The sequence below is a fragment of the Scomber scombrus genome, chromosome 3 (assembly GCF_963691925.1).
Source record: "Scomber scombrus chromosome 3, fScoSco1.1, whole genome shotgun sequence".
Classification (NCBI taxonomy): Eukaryota; Metazoa; Chordata; class Actinopteri; order Scombriformes; family Scombridae; genus Scomber; species Scomber scombrus.
In genome coordinates, this window is record NC_084972.1 from 9,236,412 (window position 1) to 9,247,236 (window position 10,825).

General features: G+C 39.3%; 1 protein-coding gene across 1 annotated transcript; it reads left to right on the forward strand.

Moving 5' to 3' along the window:
• The first annotated feature begins 3,245 nt into the window (after window positions 1–3,245).
• On the forward strand, window positions 3,246–10,825 carry LOC133977363 (inter-alpha-trypsin inhibitor heavy chain H3-like). Its single transcript, XM_062415499.1, has 22 exons — window positions 3,246–3,390; window positions 3,687–3,716; window positions 4,221–4,244; window positions 4,561–4,715; window positions 4,867–4,971; window positions 5,101–5,263; window positions 5,427–5,537; window positions 5,706–5,834; window positions 6,074–6,190; window positions 6,318–6,486; window positions 6,589–6,714; window positions 6,802–6,983; window positions 7,174–7,359; window positions 7,726–7,865; window positions 7,986–8,146; window positions 8,367–8,393; window positions 8,490–8,561; window positions 8,661–8,774; window positions 8,987–9,188; window positions 9,309–9,481; window positions 10,210–10,321; window positions 10,446–10,825. The coding sequence occupies exons 1-22, from the start codon at window positions 3,277–3,279 to the stop codon at window positions 10,582–10,584; spliced, it is 2,751 nt and encodes a 916-aa protein (XP_062271483.1). The 5' UTR covers window positions 3,246–3,276; the 3' UTR covers window positions 10,585–10,825.

Below are 10,825 nucleotides of genomic sequence, written 5' to 3' on the forward strand. Positions count from 1 at the left end.
GCTACTAAATGACAAAATAAACTAAAATAATAGTGGCCTGCATTGAGTTAAAATATAGTGTTACGGCCTCTGTTGTTTCGGTATATATTGTGCTTACATGATGCATTTTGCCAAATAAAGTTAAGTCTGGCTCCACAAACAAATTTCTCAACAACAAATACACACAAAATACGCAGGAAGTGTAAGAATCACAGACCCTGTTTACACTTAGCTTTAAAGATGCACCTTGGGCGATTGGATCACAGACAGTGCTAAATACAAGTGTAAAGGACCACCAAGACACATTGTGATGCAATCACTCAAACCACTTACAGAGGTGGTCAGGGATGCATTTGACCACATATCTTTAGCAGTGTAAATGAGAAGCTGTCCGTATGTATCTCCAACAATGTTACAAGAAAATGCGTCATCAATGCAGGACTTGGTGGTTGTTTGGTACAGCATATGACTTTGTCCTGCTACTCTCAACAGTTGGATTAGCCCATACATGTATATTGGTTCAAAATAATTTTATTTTTTAAGTTTAAGTTTAAAAGCAGCATCAGGTTTGTTAAAATGTACATTTTGTATTTATGTTGGTTTTATGACATTTGAAATTACATTTGCATCATTTTTTACCAAAAGAAAGACTGAATGCTCCTGAAAATGTCAAATGGTGTAACTACAAAAGAATGATAGATATTAAATATTTGAATCCACCTACAGTATATTTAAGTGGACTTATACAAATAATTACTTAATTTTAAAAAATTGATTTAGGCCTACATGATTCCCCAGATTAAATTTAATATTTAGAACAATTGTATTCCATTACCTTTATTAAATTTAAAAAAAGTTATGTAAGATCATGCCAAACTAGTTGATATGGTATTTTATTGAGAATTTAGCGTTTTTAAGCAACTTTAATTATTTGGTACAAAGTTTTATGGTTACACCACTTAGACATTTTTAGCTATAATCCTCTAATATATTCTTTCAAGATGGATTAAAAGCAGAAATTTTATGCTGGGTCCACCAAAAAGAATGCGTGCAAGAAGTGTATTTTCACATTTTAACCCCTTTAAATTTAACTAAAGCACATGGACACAAAAGAAACGTATTTCTTCTTGAAACGTTTTTGTTTTCTTAACTAACAGTTTGCGAAAGAAATTTGGCGCTTGTCTGGCGACTGATGTAATAACTGTGTGTAAGGCCCTCAGACCTTTTAACTGCAGTAATGTAGGCAGTAATGAATAATGAATAATGCTTAAAGACTTGGAGGTGCATAATAGACATAGATGTGAATGTCTTGGCTCTCCATTTGTGTTCAGCTCAACGAAACCAACTGTAAGCACCCTCAGAGAGTCAGCAGGGGCCCACAGGGCATTTTTACTTCTGGGCCACTTGCGTTAATCCAGCTCTGGCAGAGATGATTAAAGTATTAATATTAAAATGAAAAACAAGCAACCTGATAAACAACAGAACCCCAAGAGCCCACCTTTCTGACATGACATGAGCACAGAATATACTACCTGAATGTGTCTCTAACGCTCCATACTGCAGACCCAACGGTAAATTATCATGTTAAAATAACAACAACACAGATACAAATGATTGGGTCATTTTTGACAAACACACTCCCACTTGATGAAAATGACTCATCAAATGGAGAGCAGAGATCAGTGCAGCTTTTCCAAGTAAATAACATTTTTTGTTCACTGGGTTCAGCACCATGAAAATGCTTTCTTTTGCATATCTGAGGATAAAATAAGATAAGATAAGTGGTGGGTGGGAGGGGGGGTGGGGGGGGGGGGGTTGAGGTTTACAAGGAGCAGTGCTGGTTGTCTGTCTGACAGCTGCAATGAGGAAGGACCTGTGATATCGCTCCTTCACACACTTTGGATGAAGGAGTCTGTCGCTGAAGGAGCTCTCCAGTGCAGTCAGGGTGTCTTTCATTTCATCAGAGAAGACAGCTTGGCCATCATTCTCCTCTCTCCCACCACCTCCACCGGGTCGAGGGGGCATCCCAGGACAGAGCTGGCCTTCTTTATAAGTTTGTCCAGTCTCCTCCTGTCTGCAGCCGAGATGCTGCTGCCCCAGCTGACCACCCCATAAAAGATGGCTGATGCCTACACAGTGTCATAAAATTCCTCATAAAATGTCCTCAGGAGTGCCCCCTGTGCTCCAAAAGACCTCAGTCTCCTGGGCAGGTAGAGTGGTGGTTCCTCAGGCACCAAGATACAAGATTTAAAAAAAAAAAAAAAATAGATTTTTTTAAAACCCTACAACAGAGTCTCAGAGATTTTCTTACAGTACTCCACTGTTTGCTCTCCAGCAAATGACAAATTACACAAACACAGTGTAGCATCATAGGTCGTTGTGAGATGGTCCAGCAAAGGAGGAGGAACGCATTTGAGCGAGAGGCGAGTGAAGCAAGTTTATAATGATGTTGATGAATAAATGCAAGAATGAATATCTTTATGTTCATGTCTGATCATTATACTGAAGCCTAAAACAACAACAAAAGTGTATCCACCAATTTCTTAAAGTAGCAAAACAACTGCAACACATGGCAGCTTGTAAACACACATACTGACTGTATACCAGTTAAAGCTATTAGACACTTTATATTTACTTACACATATAATCCACCTAAACATAAAGCTTTAATGAAGTTATTCTTCTGCTACTTCAGAATTTTTACACTCTTAAAATACAAAATGTAATTTGAAATGATTCTCAATTTATTCCTCTATTCTCATCAAACCGAAATGCATTTTTCACAGAAGCATTGATTTTAATTTTGGTTACAATCTGGCTGTATTATGAGCTGACTGTCGTGACACTGTGTCAATAGCAGTTTTGGTGTCACTAATTGGTGCTTTTATGATTTTCCGTTCAGCTTGTCCTATTACCGAACACGTACTTAGCTGTGAGTTTGGAAACTGTCCTGCAAACACACTTTCAGACTGAGCACAGATATTTTCTTTCAGCTTTACCAGCAGAAGCTTTTCTACCTCATGGCCTCTTGCACTCTGAGCTCAGGTCTGTTGGTCAATACTCCAGGACAACGCACGCACGCGCGCACACACACACACACACACACACACACACACACACACACACACACACACACACACACACACACACACACACACACACACACACACACACACACACACACACACACACCAATTAATGGAGAAACACTCAAACTGATGACACACACTTTTTGTCCCTCCTCTCCTGGGCAGAGAGCCTGTGTCAAGTCAGCCTGTGTTCAGTAGAGCTTTGGTCATGTCTGGACTGTTGGGTGTTCGACAGCTGCTGCTATGGGGCTGCGCCTGCCTCTGGCTGCCCAGCCTGGTCTGGGGGGCTCTGGTCATCTCCCGAGACCATGTAGCTGTGAAGGTAACTTCACACACAGAGTCTTTTATACTATGCTCTTAATTGGAAATGACATTGTTTTATTGTTGTTGTTTAATTTTGCCCATATTCATTTTATCTGATAGTAGTTTGCAGCTTAAAACCTACTCGGTTGTGCTGTCATGTTACTCCTTGTAACTTCTCCTCTTTTATGTATACATGTGACACATGCTGTAAAACATTAAAAAAAGTGTATGAATGTGTGTGTTTATCTTACAAATTAGATCATGTAATGGCAGTAGCTTTTGCTAATACCTTGCTCTGCTGTATTTGCATTTCAGGACATAAGAGGAGCTGCCAGATCACTGCAGGTATTTAGCAGAAATACTGTATTTACAGACAGACAGTCGCTTCAAGTTATAGTAATAGTATTTTGTCATGAAGTTGCATCTTATTTGCCAATGTTTTTGTCATTGTTAAATATCACTATTCTATAAGCTTCATATATACTTTGAATGCTAACAAGCTAACGTGAACCTTATTTTTTTATTTAATGCGATTACACTTTTCATCATTTTCTTTACAAAGTATTCAGCTACCTTGACATGTATCCAGTTCTCAGTACATTAAAATGTGTGTGAGGAGCCAAATGCAAGATACAGAGACTTCAAAATTAAATGAAAATTAAAAAACAAACAAAAAAAAGAGAAAAGAGGAAAAAGGGGGAGAGGAGGATATGTATAATGTAATCATATGTATAATTTAAGTGTGGGAAAGGAAAAGGAAGGGCTTGTTTGAATGTATGTAATGTAGGATGTGCTACTTTTTCAGCCTGACCTAAAATGAATATAATCACTGTTCTTTTTTTCTTACAGAAAAGAAGTACAAATGATGGCAAGGTAAGAAAATAATCAGTTCAGATCTTCATCAACAGTAGCCACACTATCCATGTTAAGAGCAACCAGCACCCAGGTTGACTCACCCAGACAGTCACTACAACACTCCCAAAATGGAATCAGTGACATAATGTCTTTTTTTAATGTTTTCTAGATGTAATCATCTTCTTTGGCACAAATCAGGGCAGCAGACTGTTGGCTGGACTCAATTTGAAATGACATTTTAAAAAATAGTGCTCTTTCTTTGTATATGAGGGGCTTGTGATAAGTTGTGCATATTGTTCTGTTGCTGTTCTCTACTTTTCTTACTGTGTCTCAGGTGGAGCTGTACAGTGTGACAGTGGACTGCACTGTGACGTCTCGTTTCGCTCACACTGTCATGACTTCGAAGGCTTTGAATAAAGCAAGCGCTGCACAGGAAATTTTCTTTGAAGTGGACCTTCCAAAGACCGCCTTCATCACCAACTTCAGCATGTCAGTCTGTCTCCACTCCTATTTCCATTTTGCCCACATTCCTTATGAGATTTATTCCTGCTTCCTTTCACATTTGCTCTCTAAAGCAGATTTTTGTCAGAGACACAGTTCATTTACTCAGTTTTTCATCCTGCATTTTTGGATCTTACAGGGAAATTGATGGTCAGGAATATGTTGGAGAGGTGAAAGAGAAAGAGAAAGCCAAGAAACAGTATGAGAAGGCTGTTTCTTCAGGACAGACTGCTGGACTGGTCAAGTATGTCATTTAAGATGAAAAGAGACCACCCACACCACCCCCCTCACACATACTAAAGCAACATAGTGTATCTAAAGTACCTAAACTGATCATCAGAGGCGGTCAGTTTTGTCTGTGTTTTGATTAAAGGGTTTCTGGAAGAAAGATGGAGAAGTTTTCAGTGTCGGTCAACATTGCATCTCAAAGTAATGTGAGTTTCATTCTGACCTACGAGGAGCTCCTTCAGAGGAAACTGGGCCAGTATGAGATTCTGACTCGAGTTAAACCCAAACAACCAGTCCAAGAGTTTCAGGTGAAGCCATGCACACGTCGTGCCTCTTTGCGATTTCCTGGTTATATCAGATATTGTAAATGAGGGGTTTTGCTCACAATATTAACTCACTGTTCCTCTATGTGTGTGTGTGTGTTTGTGTGTGTGTGTGTGTGTGTGTGTGTGTGTGTGTGTGTGGACAAAGATTGTGGCAAACATCTTCGAACCTCAAGGCATTGCATATGTTGATGCTCAAGCAAACTTCCTCTCCAATGATCTGATCCCCCTGGTGGAGAAAACTGTCACAGAAAAAAAGGTACATGCTACAGAAAATAAGATCTTGCATCTGTGTGTCTCTGTTTTAATTTTTAAAATGAAGGTACAATTGGTCTGACTTCCTGTGTTCAATAAAATGAACAACACAGAGAATTGTAAAAGGAAGAATGGATCAAACTGAACATATTTATCATCTTCTTATCCACAGGCACACATCTCTTTTTCACCAACTATGGACCAGCAGAGGAAGTGTCCAGGTTGTGATGAGACACTGATCGATGGAGATTTCATCATCAAGTATGATGTGAACCGTGCAAAGGACCTCGGAGACATTCAGGTCAGCAGTCAACAAATTCAGAATCACTTGAGTGTCTGCTGTCTGCATATTTATATCAGGCTCACATGTAAAATAATGCAGGGTAAGTTTAACCCTCTTTGGCTGGAGGTTCGGTTCAATTAAAAATTCTATACAACAACATCAAGTGAATAATTTTTCTTGACAAGAAATGACAACAATTACAGTCTTCTTTCAGTCTTTTGTGTATATTACTGCTCTTTGTGATCTCTTCCCTTCAGCTTGTGAACGGATACTTTGTGCACTTCTTTGCTCCACCTGACCTACCCAGAGTCCCAAAGAATGTGGTTTTTGTGATTGACAGGAGCGGTTCAATGAGTGGAATAAAGATACGCCAGGTAAGAGACCATTCAGATGTCCACACACACATCAACAATATATATCACTCTTCAAAGGTAATGTGGTTCTCATACATTGTTGCACACATGCATGAATTTTGGCCTCTGAATTTGTAACTCTTTGTAGACGCGAGAGGCACTATTGGCCATCCTCCAAGACCTCCACGAGGAGGACCACTTTGCCCTCATCCAGTTTGACGATACCATCAGTCCTTGGAAGGAATCACTCACCAAAGCAACCAAAGAAAATGTGGCTGAAGCCATGGTCTATGTCAGAAGTATAAGAGACAATGGAGGTTAATAGAAAAACATGTGACAATAGCTTTAATGCCAAATATCATCTTTATTACGTTAATGAGAGAATACGTTTTACTAAATATTTTGTGTTTTCCTTCTAGGAACTAATATCAATGATGCTGTGTTGCGAGGTGTGAACATGATTTTGCAAGACAGACAGGAGGACAGGCTCCCAAAGGGGAGCGTTGACATGATTATTTTACTGACTGATGGAATGCCAAATAGCGGTGAGCATTTTGTAGTGTACACTGTAAGTAGTGTACCTATATATATTTAACATTAAATTTGTGCCTGTTTTATTTGTGCATCTGAAGGTGAATCCAGAATACCGAAGATCCAGGAGAATGTGCGTGATGCTATTGGTGGGAACATGTCTCTGTTCTGTCTCGGATTTGGAAATTCTGTGGATTACGTCTTCTTGGATGTGATGAGCAAACAAAACAAGGGACTGGCCCGCAGAATCTATGAGGCCTCAGATGCAACCCTTCAACTCCAGGTGGAGGATTGAGGCTACACATTTTTGTGCCAATAGTTTGGTTTTCTTGAGCCAAACACAAGGATCAGGGTGTATTATCCAAAATAGGCAATATTCCTCTGGAAATGTGTAACACTTAACATATATAATTCTAATAAAATATATTAATATGGCACACAAATAAACAAATGTGCATATAAATCTTTTACAGGGTTTCTATGATGAGGTGTCCAGCCCTCTGCTTTCAGAAGTAGACTTACGTTACCCCGACAACGCAGTGGACTTCCTGACCACAAACCACTTCAGCCAATTGTTTAACGGCTCAGAGATCGTGGTGGCTGGTCGGCTGATAGACAACAACCTGGACAACTTCATGGTGGAAGTGTTCGGCCAGGGGGTGAGAAAAAGAAACATCAGAAAGTTAGAGACGGTGCTGAGGTGCAGAAAAGCTTCTTTTTTTTCCAAACACTGGGCCTCGTACAGCAATATTCTCTTAAATTTTTATTAAGAAAAAAATAAAAGAAATCAACTCCATATGCACCAAATGTTCTTAACCAACCAAATCTGCTCTTACCAAGGTGTGCTGAATGATGAATCCCATTTGATCTTGAATTGGTGCAAAAAATCAAATGGTGCAAATGGAGAATAGTATATCTTAAGCCCGAATCGAATCGTGGACATGGATGAAAATAAAAGGGAATTTGTTTGCATGTGGTTTCTTGCATGATGCCCATTGTTTCTTCTTCTTTTCTCTGACCGAAAGTTTGAGGAGGACTTCCAGGTGCAGGGCCAGGCCAGTGCTCTGGAGTGGGATGTGATGTACCCAGACGAGGAGTACATCTTTGGTGATTTCACAGAGCGCCTGTGGGCCTACCTCACCATCCAGCAGCTACTGGAGCTGAGGTCAGTTTAAGTGATTTTACTCAAACCCTGAAATGCTCAACCTTAGATATTTTTATTTCCCATTGGTCTCATGACAATGTCCAGTGTGGTAACTTGTGTGTATTTTTTTCATTCTCACAGCAAGACTGGTACCCCTGACGAGAAAACCAACGCCACAGCCAAGGCCCTGGACATGTCCCTGCAGTACAGCTTCGTCACCCCTCTCACCTCCATGGTGGTCACCAAGCCCGACACTGAGGATGGCCCAGAAAGCCCTCTCATTGCTGATAAGTTGACTGAGGGTAAGAGAGGGTTTAAAAAGTAGCGTTGGATAGGCTTTTCTTAATGTGGCATAACTGCATTGACTGCAGTCAAGTAAACCTGCAGCACATTGACCAGAAGCACTGCATACGCAATTGAACTTTTAAACATATCATTTCTCTTTACTCACTTACACCAGCAGACTGGAGCTCCAGTCTGAACTGTGGAATTTACAAAGTTGTTTTTGTCCTTTTTTATCAGAGCAAAGACAACAGGCAGAGAGAGTAGGTAAGACAGTCTTTTTTTAAAACCAAATGGCATTTAAAATATTAAGTTCCTTGTATTGCTTTTTTAAAACCTGGAATTGTTTGTAACTGTATGCAGCATATCGCTACCCATCTTACTCGTATGCCGCTGCCCCACCCACATATGCCGCTGCCTCACCCACATATTTTGGTAAGTTGCGTCATTTTATAGCTCATCTTGTTTGGGCACAGCTAACTCAAAATCACATCTATTTAAACCATTTTGTTAATTACTGTCATTATGTTGCAGTGGACGGAGATCCTCATTTCATGATAGAGCTGCCAGACAGAGATGATGCTTTGTGCTTCAACATCAACGACAGACCAGGAACTGTTTTCAACCTGGTCAGAGACCCAGCATCAGGTCAGCAGAATCCTGATTAAAACCATGACTTTCTTACTGAAGATGTTTCCCCTGATGTCCCTTTTTCACTAAACATATATACAGCTTGTGGAACAGGATGTAAATGAATGTCTTCTTTATCACTTGGACACTTTTAACTCCTCATATGTGTGTCAGTCAATCATTTCATGCAGTAAAACAGTGAGAGGCTAAATCTCATGTTGTTTCTTCAGGCATTTTAGTGAATGGCGAGATCATCGGGGACAAGCAAATCCCACCCAATGGTAAAATTAATACCTACTTTTGGCGTTTTGGCATCATCCACCAGAAGCTGGGAGTGAAACTGGAGGTGAGCACACAGGACATCACAGCGTTTCAGAACGGCAAACGGGTCAAGCTGCTGTGGTCTGATACAGCCTCCCTCAAAGGAGCCAAGTGAGTGGCTGAAACTACCAGATTATCATCTCCTTCAGGGAAAGATCCCAATACTTGAGAGATATGACAATATAATGTTGCCCACTCATCCTCTCCATCTGTCCCTTCTTTATCCTTCAGTGTGGATCTTCACTTGACCAAGGATCGTAGTCTAATGATAACTCTAAGAGGTTCTGTCAAGTTTGTGATCCTGCTGCACAAAGTGTGGGCGAAGCACCCATACCACCGGGACTACCTGGGTTTCTACACACTGGACAGTCACCTCCTGTCTCCCTCTGTTCACGGTCTACTAGGTACAACATGGCACACTTGTTAGAAATAGATTGCATGGTTTATTTCATTTTTATTATAATTTACAATAATGTCTCATCAGGGCAGCCAAAAAAGTAACTAATAGATATAATATATATATATATATAATATAATAATTTCTGTTAGAAGTGAAATATGTTGTATATTGTTGTTTCCACCCAGGAAAGTCACTCAATGGAAAAAAATATCACAAGTAAATAAAAAACAGTCAAAGCACAATTCAATTAACCAATGTAAGACATAAGCTACATATTTTAATAATTTTAGAACACTGTAGATTATATGAATACATGTAACATGTAATGTGACTGAACCTTCTCAGTGATAATGCCAAATATGCACTTTTATCAAAGTAAAACAAGAGTTTTTTCCATTGTTAGAGAAATGTTGATATTTAGAAGATAGAGTTTGTCCTTGACAACAATGTTTTTTAAAATTTGGTATTTTAGTGCCCCCTTTTTTACATATTATACTGAGGTTCAGGATAACAACAATCATCTTTATGATGCTATGCAGCTAAATGCAGTTTACAGCAATTAAAGTTGCTAAACTAAAATGAGCTGATCCTAACAAATATGTCCATTAATCATTGTTCTTCATTCTGTTAATTGTATCTGTATAAAAAAGAGATACTTTAAGCCAGCTCAGACTAGACTAAAGTGATGAGAAAATAAATGATTTTCACCCCCAATGGTGGGTCTTTCTCCAGGTCAGTTTTACAAGGGGATTGAATACGAGGTCTCCGACTTGCGTCCAGGTGAAGTCCCAGAGAAACCAGATGCCACCATGTTTTTGAAAGGAGAGGAGCTCAATGTGACCAGGTACACCACATGCCTCAGAGTTTGCATTTATTGTGTACTAAATGAATAAATGTCTGTTGCTTTGTGTTGTTTTAATTGTACAGTCCTAATCAGGTTTACATCATGTTTCTGTCTTGGTCCACAGAGGCTGGCAGAAAGACTTCAGGAGGGACGTGAAGAACGGAGAAAATGTTCCCTGCTGGTTCATTCACAGTAATGGAACAGGCCTCATCGACGGAAAGGCTTCAGACTACATTATGTCTGGCCTTTTCAAAAGATTTTAAAGCGGTTTGCAGACAGTCTTATCAGTGTCGTTCCCATGAATCACCACTCAAATTCATACAATAAAACACATACATAAGATAAAATCTGCCCACATCTTAACAGCCTTAGTTCATAGCATTTTGTGTAAAGAATTTAACAGTTTAATCTTGGATTATAAGAGGTGTAACTATCTCAGAAATACTGAAATAAATGTTCTTAATAATAAATATAATAATAAAAACAAGAGTTCTTAAAAATGAA